Source organism: Argentina anserina, chromosome 7, assembly GCF_933775445.1.
Source record: "Argentina anserina chromosome 7, drPotAnse1.1, whole genome shotgun sequence".
In the NCBI taxonomy this organism is placed as follows: Eukaryota; Viridiplantae; Streptophyta; class Magnoliopsida; order Rosales; family Rosaceae; genus Argentina; species Argentina anserina.
This window is the reverse complement of record NC_065878.1, coordinates 1,731,790-1,752,011: the sequence shown is the minus strand read 5'-3', so window position 1 is coordinate 1,752,011 and position 20,222 is coordinate 1,731,790. Positions and strand designations below refer to the sequence as shown.

The window sequence follows — 20,222 nt, the reverse complement described above, 5'->3', positions numbered from 1 at the left end:
CACAAACTCAGAGGGCTCTCACTTCTCTCTTCACAATCAACAAACAACAATGGCTACAACAGCAGCAAGTACCATCACCAGACCCTCTTCTCTGATGCTGACGTACGCCTCCTCCTCCTCCGTGTTCCCACAAGACCTGACCACTCCCTCACTCGTCTCCTTCAAACCCACCAAGCCTTTCTCTCTCTGCCCAATTGTTCTGAGGCCAAACAGAGTGAGAAGGGTCAGTTTGAGTTTCTTGAATGAGCCCAAGTCTGAGCCTTTCCATGTCGTCTCGGCTGCTCTGGCTGCGGAGGCAGAGGTGGACGAGGCGGTGGAAGATGAAGGGCTCAAAGGAGCTGATGGGTCTGCTGCTCCTGTCACTGTTTCGAAACCCAAGAAGGGGAAAGCTGCATTGCTTTTAAAGAGAGACAGAGTGAGTACTTTTATGGTGCAAAGTTTTCATCTTTTTGTTATTTTCGTTTCTGGGTTTGCTTGGTTTAGGATTTTCTTGGTTTGTGAAACTAATGCCTGTTAGATTCTAGTATTTCTTTGGTTGACTATTGGTGTGTGAAAAACCCTATGTTTTAATCCTTGTAATGAGTAAGATTTGTTCTTACTTATCTCAGTTATTTGTTTGTGATGGTGATTCAAATTCCTAAAGTTGAGGACTTTTTGATATTTTAAGGTCATTTTCGTTGTCAATGAGAAGAGAATGGTTCCACAAATGGATTATTTGTATCAGTTTAGGTTTGTTCTGGTCTGGACTGTAATTATAGTCCATTTTTCGAAGCTTGGAGAAATCCATAAAGCTGTCGTCTTGTTAATTTCATTGTAAAATATGACCTCCAATATCCTTTGGCTTACGTTCGTCTAAGATTTCGCCATGTGATTCAAAGGCTCATTGTCTTGTATTGAAACTGCCAGACACGGTCCAAAAGATTCTTGGAAATTCAGAAATTGAGGGAAACCAAAAAAGAGTACGAGCTGAAGCCAGCTATTGCTTTATTGAAAGAAATGGCGAGTGCAAAATTTGTAGAAACCGCTGAAGCCCATTTCCGCCTCAACATTGATCCAAAATATAATGACCAACAGCTGAGAGCAACTGTGAGTTTCTGATATCTGGTTGGTAATGCAAAAAATATATTTAATGTCTTGTCAACTGGTTGGTGCTGCATTACAATCTTGATATTTTTGGTATTCTTTTACTAGGTTAATCTGCCTAAGGGAACTGGACAAACTGTTAATGTGGCTGTTCTTACTCAAGGTATTTCACCTTTCTGCGATTCTTCTTTGATTTATATAACTTATGTATCTTCTAGTTTGTGCTTGGGATTTGAACTAAATTATGTAAACAACTCATTTGTACTCAGCAATAGCTTTTTTTTTTTTAAATCAAAGTGCATGATAAAGTAGAGGAGCATCACAGTACATGCTTTATCTAAAGTAGTTTATGTTAATAGCTCGGTATTTTATTCCGCAAACTACTTATGAAATTCTTCATAGGCAAGTAGTTAATCTTTCAATTGATCTTAATAAGCATGAGAAATCCTGTACCGAATGGTATATAGTTAATTTATGCTTTAGCTTGGTTAAAAGGATTGAGAAATGCTTGCTTGCATTTCAGTCAAATTTGGGCCAGCTCTTTTTGGTTCTACTTTCTGTCAATGAATCTGGTAATCTGCTTTGATGGATGGTATGAATATTGTGCAAAATTCCATTCAGTTTCATGATTCTGTGACCTTTCTGTCCTTAGTCGTGTAAGGTATATTCAACTTCTTCCACATTTCCTGTATTTCTCTCCTGAGAAAAAAGGCAATCTTTATTAAAAAAAAAAGGCAATACCTTAGTGATTTGGTCCGAAATAGGTTAATATAATTTCAAGTTTATTTACTTTTGTTTTTATTTTTTGTATGTCTGTTTACAAGTATGAAATGGAAGAAGCTAGCACTGGAGCTTCAACTGTTCAACATAATAATTATTCAATCATGGTATTTAGTTACGTAGGATGTACTACCATAGTTGCCCACTTATGTTTTTCTTGAATTATACATCATATATAAACCTCAAGTTTGTTAGTGTATTATGTGTGTGTGTATGTTATATGAATATACCTCTTTTATGTTCTCCTTTTTGAAATGAACCTCTGCTGTTACAGTGTATGAAATCATTGAAATGTAATATATATACAGGATTATACCTTAATCATTCCATTCATGGATACTTCGCTAGTGAGTAGCAAGTAGGAAGAGAGTGATGAATCTAACTAAATATATGCCCTACTTTCATTACTCAGTGGGAACCAACTATACTTACATTTTCTGCTTTCATAATGTGCCGAAGGTTCAAAGAGTTGTGGGTCTAATGGTCAGTCACTTGGTTTGCTCCCAAGTGGTCTGGGGTTCGACCCTCTCTGATGGTACCCATCTAGCAAATAAAAAAATTTGCTAGAGTTTCTAATTCCCAAATGTTGTGGGGTCAAAGATCCGGACACCCTAGTTTCAAAAAAAAAAAATATATATATATATATATATATGTGTGTGTGCTGAAGGTGATCTCTTCCTTTGGTTTCTATAGGTGAACGGTTTGAGGAGGCCAAAAATGCTGGAGCAGATATAGTTGGTGGCGATGATTTGATACAACAGATAAAAGATGGATTCATGGAATTTGACAAGTTGATTGCTTCACCAGATATGATGCCCAAGGTATTGCCTTGATTAACTGTTCTACTCAAGATGTGGCTTTATGAAACTGAGTAGTCTATATGGCGATGAACTATGTTAAAAATACATTATGAAAAAAGTCGAGAGAAAAATTAGGTAAGGAGGCAAAATATGGTTTTATGATCAAAATAAAAGTAGTTTTCCAGAAAAAAAAACTATTCATACTTGGTTTATGTGATGCTGATGTACATTGTACAGTTTCTGTAAATGGCTTTTTATTATTCAATCTTTTCTATAATTCCAGATTCCTTTATTCCCCTCCTTCCACTCTCCTTCTGCTCCATCTCTTCTTTTTCTTGAATCAGATCTTATGATATAGAATTCAGTTAATTTAAATGGCTAATAAAAAATTGATTCCTATATACGATAATAAATTTTGGTTTATAAAAAGGAATTACTGTGTATCTGACTTGCTGCTTATGCATATAAGGATACTATATAATGCTTTCAGATTGATCTCAATGTCTTTAGAACAGACCAAATAAACTGCATTGATGTACTTCACAGTTTTTGTATGTGCTCTGTTGGCGCAGATTTCTACGTTGGTTGGACAGTATGATCTCAAGTACTGTAATGTTCATTTTGTTGTCTTTGCTGTCATCCTTAGGTTGCTAGCCTCGGAAAGATTCTTGGACCAAGAGGGCTCATGCCAAATCCTAAAGCTGGTACCGTGACGCCTAACATACCCCAGGTAATGTTTTGGATTTTTTTTTCTGCGGGTGTTTTTATGTCTTACCCTGAATTTTTGCCTTTTCTATAGTTACTTTTTTAGTTGTTTCTTTGTTTCATCATATGTATATCATGCAGTAAGACTGTAAGTCTGTAGAGTAATGAACCCGGGAAAAATGAAATAAAGAAAAGTCTAGAAGAAAGAGAAAAAGTAAAAGTCTTATGTGTTCCTTTGACGCAATACAAAGGCACAAACAAAAAAATGTAGTTGAAACAACCAGATTACAGGAAGGAGTATATGTTGTTGCCTAATGAGTGAAATGGACGTACTGATTTCCACTTTCTTTCAGGCCATAGCAGAATTCAAACAGGGGAAAGTTGAATTCAGAGCAGACAAAACTGGGATAGTTCACTTGCGCTTTGGAAGAGCTGACTTTTCTGAAGAAGATCTTCTTGTAAACCTGCTTGCCGCAATTGTATGTTCCTCTCCTTCATTCCTAATTATCAGTGCTGCCTAAATGCTACCCACTCACCATGAAATCTAACTTTATGTTTTCTTTTCCCGGCAGAAATCAGTTGAAACAAATAAGCCACCAGGTGCAAAAGGTGTTTACTGGAAGAGTGCACATATATGCTCATCAATGGGCCCTTCTATTAAGTTAAACACAAGGGAAATGCTTGATTTCAAACTTCCAGCAAGTGCTTGAACAACTCTGAACTCATGTACATGTTGTCGTTAAATTGTTTATTCAACCTCTTAGATGCCACTGTTATATCTTTGCCAATGTAGTTGGTAAGATGCTAGGAGAGTAAGGCAGATGAAGAGAGAGGGTGGCCTGGTTGTTGCATCAGGGTTGACTCTGTCTCATAACGAGCTTACAGTTTCTTCTACACTGGGTGAGGAAAGCCATGTACTTTTGTGAACTGTTACTCATCACTTATGATTTTTGTTTATCAATGAGGAAGAATTTACAATGTTAACGTAGTATATGCAACATATGCGTATCTTTTCATTCCTTTGGCGGATTAGAACAGCAATGGTGTTTTTTTTTTCTCGCATCAATAGCAATCTTATGTCTCCTGTTAGGGTCTAGCACTATTGAACCTGTAGTACAGCTGTTAGCTTTTTTTTTTTTCTTGGCCAACTTGAGCTGTAAGTTCTCTATTCTTATCATGAGGCGTCATTTTGGCTTTCCCAAGCAAAGCATTGGTTTCAGGTGGGAATTTTCCCTGGCCTTTTACCCCTTGTTGTAATAGAAAGCATAATCGAGTCTGGAATTGCATTTCCGTTTCCATTTCCAGATCAAATGATTCAAACAACCAATGCGTTGCTTGTTGTTAGGCAGTGGAATTATTGGTTCATTCTTTTTTCGGTTGAGGAGACGAATGATTTCTGGCTTTCTATTACTCCGTTAAGCAAGGTTTTGTTTCGACCAAAAAGTGCTTGTCAAGTAGCTTTCGAAAATTTGCATCCTCAGCGTCTGGAGGCGTTTGCATCTGCGATGACGAAACTGTAGGGGAGGTCCTGCAGAAAAATAGCCCAACACAAGGTGATAAAAAGCTTAACACGCCTAATCCAAGTACTTGGCGTCATATTTGAGAGGCAAAGGTTCTTGTAATCTCCCACAGCTTGGCAAATACGCATCGTCGGGTTCCTATCGTAGGGATTGTTTTCTCAGAGGGATGTGATTAGAGTGGTGCAGGGCTGCGTCCTATGCTTTGTATGCCAGTGTTCTCTGCTAGAGAGGCTTCTCTTGGTGTGATTTTTATTCTTCCACTGATGTTTTGGGGAGTCTGGGAAGACTGTAATCCAGGATCAGGAAGAAATGGAAAGTTTTGGGTCGGTGCAAGCTTTTCATGCAGCTCAACCTCAGACCTGCAGTTACCTAGGTAGGTTAGTAGTTGGCTTCCGCTTCCGTTAAAGATACTAGGGCTCCTCTGGTTGCAGAGGCATGTAGGTTCACTTGTTCATTGGTAGAGTTCAGTCTGACTCCGGTTCTCCCAAGAAATACTTGAGCAAAATACTTGAAAAAGATAAAAGGCTTTGTTAAGACTATGGCAAATGAAATTGTTTACTTCATGCTGAAGAGCGATAATAACTAATAACATTACCTAGGCCGCTCCAAATATATATAAGCGTATTTTTGTTTGCTATATACCCCAAATCAATTCCTTACTGCACATAATTATCATGCATTCCTTGCCCGAAAATAATAGGCAGTCCTAGAACCACTCCCAGAAACTAAGATGATACATCTGAAGGTTTTGTTCACAAAAAGGGTAACCATCAAATGATTTAGACGGGTGAGATTGGATAATAAGTATACAGAGCCATCAGATTCTAGACAAAACATGATTTTTTTCTGACGGATAAAGGCAACTGTTACTTCAGCACTGGCTTTCTCCTACCAAGCCCATGACAGTTCCCCAACTATCACCACCACTCCACACTAAATTCAGAAAAGAAAAAATCAATATGACTCTTGTTAAAATATTCATAATTCCAACATATCGATAGGTCTTTACCAGCTGCAGGCTGCTCGATCCAAGGGCCAGTCATTATATTTAAAAGGGTGCATGCTTCACTGTATTCTAGATCTGGTAGCAACTTTGGCGTAAGCAAGAAACACCTGATTAAAATTGACAGGTATCATGTATTAGGTTCCAACTTAACCAGGGAGTACAGATACAATCAAGGCAGCTTCTAACACATATTAAAAAGAGATAATCATCACGATTTCTGCATATTTCCTCTTATTGTAGCACAGATCGTTGAGATGCTCCAGTTTATAATATAGATAAAGACACAAGATAGAGTAAAAGCATAGACCAGAATAAAATAGAAACAGATATCAGACCCAAAAAAAAGTAACAGATAATCAACAGAATTTATGCATATTTTCTCTTACTGGGGTGTGTTTGGTTGAGATGCCGCTCTTACTAATTGCTGGAACATCTTTCTTTCATTTATAGGATCCATCCCTGAGAAAATATCAAATAGCATAATAATTTATCCTCTGTTACATGGAACTTGATCGATCTAACACTAGAAAGATACTATTGTTGTGTAACCAACCTTGATTTATCTCATCAACCACCCTAAATGGGCAATTTGTAAGATCTTGAAGAGAAACAAGATAGAGTATGGTTGAAACCGAACGCTCCTAGCAATCAGAATAGCAAGGTATAATAAGAAAACACTGTTTGTGGTCAAATCAAGTTTCAAGAATATAGTTGGAGTAATACCCCTCCAGATTGATGGTGGGCACTAAGAACTTGAAGCTGTCCTGCTTGTCTGTTGGTCATAATGTGAAAACTAATTAACATTCATTCAGAAGCATTCTATTAATAAAACTAATACTTTGAATTCATAGCATCTTAGTGGGATATCAGAACACTGAATTGCATTGAGACGTTACTTTAAACATATCATCATGGAAATAGCACATTACTATCAACCCAGTGTACCAAACTAAAAGGTTGAAAGGCAAGCATTGAAATTAATTTGTACATGCATAACAAAGTTGTATAACGTTGTTTGTGCAGTATAAACTTTCAGATATGTTGTTGAGCCTTGACTTGAGCATTGTACAAGTGCTTAAGGCTCCTTTGGACCATGGCCGAACATAATAATTTCTGGTTGACCATGTTCCCAGAAAAGAGATAATTTCAAGAAACCAGCCTTTTTTCTATGTGTTGGTGTTCTATATGACCGACAATTGCCTCATCGATGGTCAAGCTTTTTACTTGCGGAAAGCAAGCAGCAACTAAGGCTTCTATTTGGATGTTCTGGAATCGGATAGATTTTCAGAAAGTATGAAGCACAAAGAACATTCCACAACTTTGAAGACATGAAAAATTACCTAGGACTCTTGGAAATTCTAAAGACCCTAGTCTGAATCAACTGCAAGATATAAAGTATCGAGATTTTGTCTGACCTTTAAAGAATATATTAAAAGAAAGCTTGAATGATGAAGATACCGTGAATTTTTCTATCTCAAACAATTAAAGACTGTCTGCAGTTGAGATCTATGGCATCCTAGATGAAGAAAAACATATCGTTCTTTAATTAAGTATCCTTGAATCTTCAGAACAAACAACAAAAGTACTCGAGAGAATGATCTATTGTAATAGCCCCAAACTTCTAAACAATATTAGATTCATCACAAATCGACATCAACCACGGCCGCATCATGCAAAATTTTGAAATGGCTGAATTGATAATTATGGAACCACACTTTATCAGCTGAAATTGTTGATTGTCTGCATAACTCATCCTAGTTAAATGGTTTCAAGTGCAATATTTAGCGAAAACACAAAGTTCACTTTAAAATTAAAGATATCTGTAATTCCTAGAAAGAAATCTATCCAATTTGCAAACACCAACGAAAAGTTCTAATCTTTTGCTTCTTTTTTCTTTTCCTGGAAAATAAGCTCTACTAATCTGATTCTAAAGGTGTAACCTTCTAAGTTCACAAACTATTCAAAGGAAACGTTTTTTTTATTCCAAATGCAAGTCAAGAGCACCATGCAACTGTAATTAAGCAGGAGTGAAAATGCAATCACCTGAACTTTACTTTTATAAGTATTCCAAACTGATCAAAGTCCATGTCGTGCTCATCTGAGAAGAAATATCATATTAAAAAAGGGAAATGCAAGAAGTTTCCTTAAAGAAAGACATTTCTAGGAAATGCAATACCCAATGAAACTTCCCCTGCAACAGCCATCTCTTGGAAGTTCCAACTGAAAGTCTCATTAATCTGAGAAACAAGGTTTCTTAATGTTGGGAGCCAAGTTTCCTGCAAATATTTTATATTAAGGCACTAGTTTAGAAACAATTTAAGGCTACAGCCTAACGTGTAGTGTGTTCTGGTTACTTGACTACTTACAGTGAAGCGCCAAAATTAATCACTATGTGTTTAAAGTGGACAGCAATAGCATCTTCACAGAATAGTCATTAAGATACAAGTAAGGTTCACTCACCTTCAGATTATCCACTTCAGCTATAAACCTCACGAGCTCTGCTTTATCTTCTTCCAATTTTGTGGCAATAGCTTCAATCTATGACATTTATGTTGCAAGTACACAGGTGATATATCAATGAACAGAGGACAGAGGGGGAAAAAAGCAAGCAAATATGGCAAAGGAATTACCTTACGCTGACGGTCTTCATATTCTTTCAGTATATTATGATTGAGTAATAGAATAGAACTAGCTTGAGAAGCAGTTTCCTCTATAGCAGCCTCTAGGTCTTCAATTGTAGTAGGCATCTGGACACAAAGTACACCATTAATTCTTAAGAGACCCAAAAAAAAGACAGAAGAAAATATTTCACACATGGTGTTAGGAAGCTCGGATGAATATTCCATAGGACCAAACTAGTCCCACTTTACATACCCTTGCGCAGACTTTTTCACTAATACAGTCTTTTATAATAAAAATTCGGAAGAGTAAATAAATACCATAGATCTTTAACAATGACTCAAATCACTAAAAAACTGATACGAATGCTTTAAAGTTTATCATAACAACTGCGTCATGCACACAATGTTCTGATAGTGTAAAAATTCAAGAGTACAGCTCCTGTGATCTAGATAATAGATATACTCAACCTTTTTGTTTAAATCAGGCTATCATATTCTTCTTGTAACTAGTTGGTATATTTGTTCTTAAATGTTTCACTACCTAGACAGATGACCTATTTAACTTTCAACGCATCAGATGCAGCAAAAAATAAGTGACACCAGACTGCCCGAGGCAAAAGTTTGAGAAACTGACACATACATTAAAATGTATTAAAAGAGAAATATCTATTCAGTAACACACCTGAAGGAATGCCCTCTGAAGTTCTGGAGTGATCACAGCAATGGACTCCGCATGATTCTTAGCAGCAGAAAGTTGATGTCGGCAAACCACTACTTCTTTCTTACCTGGACAAACAAAAGAGCAAAACTAGTATTACATACAATATCTCTTCAACAAGTCATTTATACAGAGAGAGAGAGAGAGAGAGAGAGAGAGAGAGAGAGGATATCCTTTCTTATATTCGCTAAATTTATGACCTAATTCAATCATTTCACTAGTAGATCCTTTAGATTCCAATGCAAGAATTATGTCTACAAAATATCAATCAAATCCATAATTATTTGGCTACTGAAAATTGTGTAAACGAGTGTTGTTCATTAGATAAAGCTGAAGTGAAAGTTGGGCTAATCTAGTGGTTAAGCGTGTTCCGATCCGGCTTTACTTTTGTAGAATGATTCATTTGTAGGTAACTAGAGAATGTGGTTTTGATTATTATAATACATGCTAAAAATAAAAACATGCTTAAGGAGGTCCTCCCTGCTGATCAAGGCATGTGTGTGTGCATGCCAACTCGTTCAAAAAAAGAGTGTGTCACGATCGCATCCTCGAAAAATAACAATGCCAGTTTGAAAAAAAAAACAAATGTTATTGAAGTGTGTTATTTTCGCAAGTTGGCGTAAATCCAATTTTAGTTGACCGTTTCAGTTCTACCTTTTTATATGACATATATGATTCTTTATAACAAATAAAATTATATGGTAGATACTGTCAATTATTTCTAAGAATAGAAAAACTATGCATTGATCTACGGGTATGAACAAATATCTAACACGAAGAATTTTAAACTGAATGAAAAACTACTCACTCTCTTCAAGCTGAAGGGTTGCTTGAAGCGCAGATTTTTCATGCTGCTTGATATTGACCTCCATTTCTCTAATCTAAGAAATGAAAAACACAAGTTATATCACTTAATATCAAGCTTCTGTCTGACATATCTCTACTACCATAAAGCGAGCAGCCCATAAACATGGAAAAGTCATTCTTGTGAAGAAACAGTACATTACTGTGGAAATATGACACTGCTTGCAAACTAAGTACACTAAATTTTGAGCCATTCGTGAGCTTGACTGGAAACACGTCTCCATTCCTTAATGGAAAGCATTCATTACTTTATTTTAGACCAAACAAAAGACGGACTTGCAATGTCATGCCTACTCGTGGTTAAAAGAGGGATGCTTTGAAAGAGCAACACAAATATCTTGATTTTATGAAAATACCGGACAAAAGGCCCAAACAACACAAGAATCCTGATCCCGTCCCACAGCGAACTGACTCGTCAATCCTCCATACAAATGCACTATACTCCTACCATACCAGCCCCAAGAAGTTGTCATTCTTCATAGACAGAGAATGACAGTCTATTGCAGCTTAACTGGCCACACCAAAAACCATAATTAAACTGCTCCAGATTGGACTTATGAATGAGCAGTGCCACATGCTATATTTAGACAACTTGTCCGCATGGTACCCACTAAAAAGGGAATATTGAGTTGCAGGGCTTACTCTTTTGAAGCATTTCATTAGTATTAAATCTACCACAAGCATTTCATTAGTAACTGAACTATAGTAGGAACCCAACTTTCTAAATCAACTTAAAAGGAGGGATGTGGGGGGTTATTCTCTAGAGTTTAATAAAAGGAGATGCAAAAGGATCTTCATAAACCTTTACACAGCCGAAACACTCTTATCACAACAATCTGCCCACACAGGAATATCACGAAAGCAGGGCATGAAATTAGCAAAAACTACACCTCTCATCAATTGAAGTTCAATAAAAGTCAGATTTCAGGAAAACACTTGTAAAGGGAAGGAGACTCAAGAAGCTATCACCACACTACGTTTTAGGAAGGGTTTAAATTTGGTTTAACAGGATTTAAAATACAAAACAGAATCACCAAAACAAAAGAACAAGTGTAATAGCTAGAAGAGGATCCACAGTAATCTAAAATACAAAATAGATAAGAAAAGTTTAAACAAATGATGTCTTACTTTTCTCTTAAAAAAGAAAATAAAGATAAATAAAGGAAAAAAATCTGTTTTCATATGAAAGCATGATACCTCAAATAGTTACAATCAATGTTTCTAATTCTATCCAAAAGTCGGAATAACACTAGTGCAATCACTCCACATCAACATGTAGTATATTTCTAGGTGCCATAGATATCACAAACTGGCATAAAATCAAGAGTATACAGTTGATTATCAAATATAACAATTAAATTTAACGGTTAGGCGACTGAGATGTGACTTCATAAGAGTAGTGAAGGCAACAGATAATAAATTAACTTGTCAAGAACTAGAACAGGATATCAATGCCACAAGTACAAAATAAACGGGAAAAAAAATAGGAAAGAAGAACATGAGTCAGGGACACAAAAGGGAATTTTTTACAACAAATCCATAGAGAATTTGCCAGTCTCTGCACACATAGCAAGCAATTTCAATGCAGAAAGAACGGGTTCAAGAACGCTCAAATAGCATATTCAAGACTATCATGGATATACCTGTGCATCAAACTCAATGCCAACCAGGTGTTGTTCAATAAAACTTTGTCTGAAAGAAACTGCCTCAACAAGTAGACCCTGATAAGGAATAACAGACAAATCATAAGAATGAAGACTCCAAATCTCGAAATACATTTACATGCCAAACATTAGTTACCACTTCCGATAGCAAGAAATCGAACCTTAAGTTCCAATACTGAATGAAAACGCTCATTATTAAGTTTTTCAACATCATTTTTGAGCTTTGCCATAGTGGTATCCACGTCATTCGCCCTCTCCATCTTTTTTAACTTCACTTTCAGTCGTTCTATGTTCACCAAAGTATAGTGTGTTAATAATCAATCAAGCATAAAACTTCTAAAAATTCAAATCACAAACTAATAATTCTTACCAATACAATCTTCCAATTCACGTCGTTTTTTCTTCTCAATTGTGATATTTTTGTTGATCTCCTCCTACAACATATTTTTATAACAAATATTCATTAGAATAAATAACAATTACAGAATAACAAAAGTTGACATTTATAGAAGGAAATTTTAATACACTTTACCCTATTTTAGATTGTACAAAGATGATTAGGATTATACCACCCAATCTTGGGTCCTTCATTCAAAAATTGAAAATCCAAAATATTTCAAAATCATAAGATTTTCAAAATAGGTACTTCTTTAAAGAATCCTTGAAGTATGAGTAACCAAATAGGAGTGTAATTGATTTTTTTTTTCTCCTCCGACTACATATATCATGTTATGCTGCATAGCGATACTATGTCTAACCAACCCCAGTTGGTAGGGTATAAGACTACAAGATTGTAGTAAAGTCCGGCCAAGGAACACGTGTATGAAAATCATGGATGACATCTGCTGTACTCATTTTAACTTACCCTCCGTTTATGAAGTTTAGATTCATCATCCTCAATCTGCCTTTGCTCACTTTGAAGCAATCTAACAGTTTCCTGTAAAGTAGCAACAGATTCTTCAAGCTCAATTTTGTCAGATTTCAGTCTTTCGATCTCAGCAGTATCCACACCTGTAAGTATAGGAGAGCCTTCAGAGTGTTTACAGATGAGTTTTTTAGACTGTGTGCCAGTAGAGGAAAGGATTTGTTGAAGCATACCACACAGAAAAAGTCTAGAACGCTCCACTGCCTCTACACTTGAAGAAACATGACCACCATATCTAGATTTTGAACACCGATAGTGATTCTCTGGAGTCCAAAAATCTAAAATCCCCAACTTGGAGACCTGATCACCTTTTTGATCAGTTTGCTGGGATCCAATGTACTGAGACAAACAAAAATAAATTTAAATGAACAGGAAATCAAATTATTGTCAGAACTGGATATCAAATACTCAAAATCAATTTCATATACCTTAAACACACCATATGTTTAACAAATTGATTATGGATGTCAAAATATAAGGGAAAACAGAAAGATTGAGAAGCATACTGATCTATCTAAGCCAAACTGGCCAATTAAAACCTCTTTCACAGCAATAGGAGCATCAAAAACGTGGTCCAGCCGTGAATAGATTCCCAGTGCACTCATCTGCACAAGAAAATAGAGATCTAGATACACATAGCAGTTCATATAAATTAGAAAGGGGAATTAGAGTATAAGAGCCATACCTCCTCAGAAATGTGAAGGGGTTCTCGTTGACTTTCATTTCCCACATAATTCAAAACTGGAACCTCAAATGACTTGAGATTTTTGACCAAAAGGTCTCGATCACGAGAATCTTGAGTTATGAAAGACTACAAAATAGAATTTATAGGGTTACTGACAAGAAATGTCGTCTCAAGCCAAGAAATAAAGATTTTGATAGTAGAAAGTTTCTATATAACACAGGTTTTCACTGAAACTGCTAAAGACATCAAAGTTAGTGGCACAGGCTTGACGAAAAACAGCTACAAACTGCATAAGAACCCCCCCCCCCCCACATCACAAAAAACAAACCCCAAAAAAAACGAAAGAAAAAGAAACAGGAAAACCACAACATTAATAGAAAGACAGGAAACTAGTGGGAAGCAAGATTAAATGCTTAAATTGTCTATGGTTCCTCTGAAATTTCGATAATGAATTAATTCATTCATGTGTAACACTGACCAATAGACTATATGGTGCAGATCTTAGATCTAAAGGTTTAGAGGGAGAAGCATTGAAAATTGGCTCAGTTAACATGCATCAGACGCTCATCTTAAGGTGTGACCAAGTGACTATACAAAGACTCAAAGGCTTTCATGTACTACATGCAACAAACTGCATATTGTGCAATAAAACAGATCCCAGAATTATAATTAGTCAGGTTAATTAAGCACCTTCAGATTATTTACACAAGTATTTTATTTTTGAACCCTCACATTTTCGATCATTCTTTACTTAAACTTGTAATGTACCAGAAAAAGTTGCACAGGTTATCCTATGCTCCTTCTAAATCCCATCAATAGCAGCCACTTCATACAAAGTAATGAGATCATTGATGCAATGCAAGTAATATTATGAACCAGATAGCACTATGAAGCAGAACACCTTGATCTACTCTGTTATTTTAAAGTCCAACATAAAGCTTAAGACGATAAATCAAAGTGACAATCTTGTGCAACCATCTCAAATACATTCTGGCTTCTCAACCTTAAAGTATATAAACTTTAATCAAGCAAAAACATTGGATATGACACCTTTTATCCAGCAAAACCATTAATAAGACACCTAGTATAATCCCTATACAAGACCAACAAGAAATGCTTCGTCATGATTCACAAGAGTGATGGGTCATGTGGGCAAAATGTCAGATGATGAGAGCAGTAAAAGAATTAAAATGATGTTACCTTCCAGACATAATGAGCAACATGACCTTCTAAATAAGCGGCATGACGGCGGTCGGACACATTAACCTGCGTTTAAACTCTAGAGGATTATGAATCATCCATGGAATCATACTTCAGTAAGAACAAAAATTTGTGGGCATTCCAAAAGCAGACCTCGAGCAAAACAGGGCCATACACCTCCTTATTGAACATATGTTGATTTTCTTTCAGCCAGTTATAAGCTTCAAGAATCCTAGGTGTTCCATTATTTCTCAAGGCTAATAAGAGTTTACTATTTGCACTTTCCATCTCCTTCAGCCTGAAGAATATATCAAAAAAGCATCACAAAATCTGCCTGATTTACAGCAAAGTTAATTTGAGACAACATTTAACCATGATGAAAAATTACTTGTCCAAGCACGTCTTTAAGGATTTATTCTTTTCAGATAATTGCTTCTCCTTCTCTGATTTCTGGGCCCTCTTCAGATTTACAAAACCTCCCAGGTCAGCAATTTGGTCACGTAATCTTTTCTGATCAGAAATATTTTAGTCAGTGACAAGACAGAAGAATTAAGCAAGTCTACAAAGCAAATGAAAGCAGTGAAACATGATAGTTTAATGTAGGACGTTAAATTTCTTCTGATGAACGAAGTTTGCTTCATTTTTTATAGCAAAGCTCTTCTCCAAATAATGACTAAAGATTTAATCCAAATATACTTTTATCAAAACCGCTAATTGGCAGCAACTATTTTTAACCTCTACATTCTTTATTCCTCTATTTTTAACCTCTAACTCCTAAGGCTCCTAGTGGTGAAGAGCAAGGTTATACATCAGCGTCTGCATGGCCCAGAACCCTTCACTCATAGTTCAATTTTACCAAAAGCAACAGATATGAAATGTGGCAAGGAGAGAAAATTCTTGACCTGCTATGGCTTTGTGTAATTTATTAAATGAATGAAGAGGCGATGTGGAGAAGTAGGATATGTTTGTCAGAAAAAAAAAACCTGAAAAGGATGAAGGTAGGAAGGCGAGAGACTCTCTTATTTGATTTTTGGGTATAACCAGCATGGGCGAAGACAGAGCTAGTCAAACAAAAACTTGATGCCCCAGCAAATTTTCAATAAATATGGCACAAGTTGTATTTGATACTAAAAGTCATACCCATTGTTGGATTAGATGCTACTTCATAGCAAGTGACAGAGGAATTTCTTATGGCAAGGTAAGCAAGTGAAGGTTCACAGTTCAGAGGCAATCAACACTAAAAACTTGACATGATGTGCACCAAAAAAATGTTATAAAATACCGAGAAAAAGAAAAGATGACCTCTCACAGGTGGTTGACTTTAGCAGCTGAAATATTAAGATTTAAGAATCACAAGATTTTGAATATTGAATCCACAACTTACAAGTTCATCCACGGGCTGCACAGAAGGAGGCAAATTCTCAAGTTCTCTTTCCGCAGCAGCTAAATTCTCCTTGACTCTGAAGATTTCGTGTTGGCGAGATTCTTCTTCCCTCCTTAAGTCTTCCATTTCGTCGTATTTTCCTTTCACTTTAACCACCTATAAATTTATAGATGACCAATTAAAGCACAAGAAAGATTCACTTACGACTATGCTACATAATACTATAGCAAACTGAGAGCACAATATTAAGAGAAATGAAAGTGGCATTCCAACAATACCAAACGGTCTTCCTTTCCCAAAAGTTGCCTGCGCTTGTCCGCATTTTCATTAATGTGTTTGCCTGCTTGTTTACTTCTTGAATCCCATATGGCTCTCTCATTCCTTTTTTTCCTGCAGTCCAGTAAAACACTCAATATACAACACCTGAAGAATGAACAAAGACCCTGCAATAAAAGGGCAGTACAGAGAATTCGCCTAAAAAAAATCTGTTGTTTGCAATGTAGGATATGAACTTTCTGTTGTTACATGAGGAAAAAATAAAATAACAACAGTGCAATAGGAATTAAAAGACCAAAAATGATGGGAAAACGCAAAAATTAGAAGCCAGGGCCAACTTTTTGTGTATGGGAGATAAGAAAGTTAATATTGATTGGTGATTTCACCAGATTCTCTTATGTGAGTTGACTTATTATGTCTATTGGTTGATCTGGTCTTCCAAAGTTTTTTACTAGTACTTGCGTAATATTCCGTCCATTTATTTAGTCAAGGACAGCAGACTTTCATTTCTTTATTGTAGTAAATACAAAAATGCTTGATTGATAACCAATTTGTTACATTTACATAACTACTTGCTCTATAAGCCTCACACTCTGGAGGGACTGTCAAAATAGAGATAATGCAGACCGGTTTTCAAAATATGTCGAAGCATATGCAATGATATTCAGCATCTCCCCAGTATATAATTTACACACCAGGCCAAAAATAATAGGAGATATAAGCAGTTGATACTAGGGCTCGGTTGGTGACACATAAACCAAATACACTACTACATCACAAGAAAAGCATTGTAGTGAATAGACTTTTTAGCAGGATATTCATTCCTAGGTATGTTAATATCACAATTTATGTAGCACATACTTCCTTAAATGAGTGCCCTTAAGAAAGCATGTTACATCACCACATAACTTGACAAAAACAGCTACTTATAATAAACTACTAACAATTAATCTAAGCAAGCGTACTCAATAGGTTCTTGAAGTTCATTTAGAATTCTGGCAGCATCATCCAACTTCTTCTTTGAAGCCTTTTCCTTCTCCTTAACTTCAAGATATTCATTCTTCTTCAAATCATACTGTAGCCAAGGCAATTTCTTTTTCATGGTCTCCACCTGCAGATATAATTTTGTTTTGGATTGATCATGTATGATATCTTAACTGTAACCAGCTTGTTTGCTGATGATCAACAAAAGCAAAAGGCAAACCTTTGCGAGAAGTTCTTCTCTTTGACGGACACGCTCAACATCTTTCTCTTGTTCAGCATTAAGTGCTTTCATCTGATTTAAAGTTTCTCCATTTTTTTCAACAGCCTATATCAGAAAGGAACAGTGTTAAAATAACAGTGCCAAGTTTTATAAAAATGCATTACTAAGAAAGGGACAAGTTAGAACTCACTTGCTCAATTCTTTTCACTATCTTACTACTCTCAATAAGTTTACGATGTTGGATTGGTAGTTGAGGATCTCCTACAGCCTTTTCAGTCTCTTCTAGTAGTTGCACTGGAGTTAACTTGGCAAACTCACAGACACGGTCTTGTGGTAAAAACTACAATCCCAAACAAAGATTAACGTAGTCCTTTTCAACATATTGTATAACCATCATCATGGTCTGCTGAAGTATAAACATCAACAACATCATGTACAGTCATTTTCACAGACACGGTCTGGTGAAGTATAACCATCAACATGATGCCTTCTAATAAACAATTTCACAAGGAGCAATTTCAAATGTAGAAACTTCAGCAGACGGTTGAAATATATATTACAAACTTTCATTATGGCAATTCAAGGCAGTGAACTTAAATGAAATAGCATAATAAAAATGTAAAAGAATTTAACATACAGAAACAGTACGATTCATATGAAAACGGGAATTTGCATCTAAACATGAAAATTACAAAATTCAAAATGGGATGTTTTAATATTGATTACAATATATACTCACTTGAGTCAGATTGTTGACTTGTATGTTAAACCTTTGTATGGTTTCAGTTACTTCTTTCTTAGGCACCACTTTTCCTGAAATCCAAAAAAGATTAATAAACTGGTTAATACACTTCTGCCTTACCATTGCCAATAATTACAAAAGATAAACAACATCACATGATGTGGTAGAAAGTTTTAATCAATCATTAATTAGACAAAGTGATATATATATATGTGTGTGTGTGTGTGTGTGTGTGTGTGTGTATATATATAGTGTGTGTGTGTGTGTAACTAAACCTTTTTTCTCTACTTTCTCAATAGAAAATCAAGAGATGTCGTCAAAATTCCTAATTCCTTGCATAATAGTAGCAAGAAAAATTGAAAACACAAGCATGCCTACAAATGTAACACCAAGTAAAATGAATGCTGAGGGAAGACAGCCAGAAATAACAAAACAAAACAAATAATAATAATAATAATTCATGCATGCATGCGCCCCATGAATTCTTGGAAGCAGGACTATTGAAAATGGAAGGTAAGATAACTAGCATTAGAAAAATTAGAGTAACATAAGACCGAGGTAAAAGCAATAACCATAAAATCATAATTCTCTGAAAAACCAATAGAAACTTAATACAATCATACAGAAAGACTCTGATTTTGGCTCACTACTCCTACTTTCATAAGACAGACCGGAAGATAGGTTAAAGGGGCCAGTTTGAGGGGCTAAGGACAAGAACGTGTTACTTCATGACAACAAACCACTGAATGTTTCTGCCTTAAAATGTCAGTATCTGTTTGCCACTAAATGTCTAAATGCATTCACAAAAATAGTCAAAATAGTAGTTGAGAAGACTGGAAACACATGTGAGTTGATTACAAGTATTAAACTACTCACCATTGTGTAACCATTCCGACTTGTTAGTGTGTGCGTCAATCTTACGCATGATAACAATATTATCTTCCCTAGTGTCTCCTCTCAAGGTAATCTTAATGTGAGCCGATGTCTCCCCCCGCTTGACATATGCTCCCACGCTGGACGCCCTCCCAAGCAGCTGCACTCACAAAATTCCCAGCATTCATATAATCTTCAAAACTAATCAAATTGACATAAAACAGCAAACGTCTCTAACCTGCGGCTCACCGCCTAGACCCAGCGCTATTGCGCACACCAGGGAGCTCTTTCCAGATCCATTAGGTCCAATCACAAGGTTCAGACGAGATCCCGGTACGCATTTCAACTTGTCAAAAGTCATGAAATTGTACAGCTCAATCTCGGTTATGCTTCCCGGCATGTAATCATCTTCACCTCTGCAATAAAGTTCCAATTTTTAATACAAAAATCAAAATCAAAACTCATAAAAATCAAATCTTTAGAACAACAGTCAGTCCAACATAGCTAAACAGACGATTCTACACGACCCAAATAACAAAAGATCAAATCTTTAGCCTTCTAATAGATTAACTGAGCCAACACAATAAAAAGAAAACCCTAATTGGAAACCAGAATGGGAAAATTGAAAGGCGGGCAAAATCGAGAGGAATTGTAAAGAGTATCGGAACCTTGAAATCTTGGGGCGCTTGGCCCGAGGCTCGGCCATTTTGTGAGAATCGGCGGTGGCACTTTCCGGTGGTATGAGAAAGATTGAGGCTTTGGGTGGGGTTGAGTGGGTGGTTATGGATTTGGGGGAGAGGGAGAGAAGGCTAGGTCAAGAACTTGGCGCCAAAAGAAACTGGGGGAGAATACATTTTCGTTATGAGCGAGGAGTGAGGACCCTAATGAAGACGAGTGATGATGTCTTTATGGGCCCCTTCTATGACGTCAGGACTGTGGACCATTTTCCTTTTTTTGGGTCATAACCGGGAAAGACAAATAAAAAAACAAATTAACTAAAAGTTGGCACAAACATCATTACTTCTAACTCTAATAACACACTAGCTAAGTCATTAAGATATGCCTGAGTAGCATGAACAATTAAACTAAGTCATAAGAAATGTTGTTTTTAGCCAATGCATCTACAAACTATGTTGCATTCCCTCAAGATATGAGTAAGCTTGATGTTCTGT

The 20,222-nt window shown here is 36.2% G+C and overlaps 2 protein-coding genes across 3 annotated transcripts; one reads left to right on the top strand and one right to left on the bottom strand.

The window, feature by feature from the left end:
- LOC126804030 (50S ribosomal protein L1, chloroplastic) lies at positions 1–4,352 on the top strand. The gene is made up of 7 exons (XM_050531786.1): positions 1–415; positions 907–1,086; positions 1,192–1,246; positions 2,557–2,684; positions 3,310–3,393; positions 3,722–3,847; positions 3,941–4,352. Exons 1-7 carry the CDS (start codon positions 50–52, stop codon positions 4,076–4,078), a joined length of 1,077 nt encoding a protein of 358 aa, XP_050387743.1. The 5' UTR covers positions 1–49; the 3' UTR covers positions 4,079–4,352.
- Positions 4,353–5,469: 1,117 nt separating this feature from the next.
- On the bottom strand, positions 5,470–19,888 carry LOC126804021 (structural maintenance of chromosomes protein 5). 2 transcript variants are annotated; one of them, XM_050531772.1, is made up of 30 exons: positions 19,719–19,888; positions 19,289–19,466; positions 19,054–19,210; positions 18,175–18,248; positions 17,626–17,775; positions 17,436–17,540; positions 17,197–17,342; positions 16,234–16,345; positions 15,956–16,111; positions 14,960–15,081; positions 14,725–14,869; positions 14,572–14,637; positions 13,372–13,497; positions 13,193–13,291; positions 12,860–13,025; positions 12,627–12,772; positions 12,132–12,195; positions 11,923–12,047; positions 11,741–11,818; positions 10,042–10,114; positions 9,198–9,301; positions 8,525–8,641; positions 8,355–8,432; positions 8,071–8,170; positions 7,938–7,992; positions 6,618–6,666; positions 6,448–6,535; positions 6,281–6,353; positions 5,898–6,001; positions 5,470–5,821 (listed from the first exon to the last, which is right to left on the bottom strand). In XM_050531772.1, the coding sequence occupies exons 1-30, from the start codon at positions 19,754–19,756 to the stop codon at positions 5,760–5,762; spliced, it is 3,156 nt and encodes a 1,051-aa protein (XP_050387729.1). In that variant the 5' UTR covers positions 19,757–19,888; the 3' UTR covers positions 5,470–5,759. The 2 variants fall into 2 exon arrangements, with proteins under 2 accessions (XP_050387729.1, XP_050387730.1); XM_050531773.1 differs by having other exon boundaries at positions 19,099–19,210.
- Positions 19,889–20,222: the final 334 nt, after the last annotated feature.

Coding starts and splice junctions, on each gene's coding strand:
- LOC126804030 (XM_050531786.1), top strand. CDS start 50: ATGGCTACAACAGCAGCAAGTACCATCACCAGACCCTCTTCTCTGATG. Junction 1,247..2,556: donor TGTGGCTGTTCTTACTCAAG/GTATTTCACCTT, acceptor TGGTTTCTATAG/GTGAACGGTTTGAGGAGGCC. Junction 3,848..3,940: donor TAAACCTGCTTGCCGCAATT/GTATGTTCCTCT, acceptor TTTTCCCGGCAG/AAATCAGTTGAAACAAATAA.
- LOC126804021 (XM_050531772.1), bottom strand. CDS start 19,756: ATGGCCGAGCCTCGGGCCAAGCGCCCCAAGATTTCAAG. Junction 17,541..17,625: donor TAGTGAAAAGAATTGAGCAA/GTGAGTTCTAAC, acceptor TTTCTGATATAG/GCTGTTGAAAAAAATGGAGA. Junction 6,536..6,617: donor CCCACCATCAATCTGGAGGG/GTATTACTCCAA, acceptor TCTGATTGCTAG/GAGCGTTCGGTTTCAACCAT.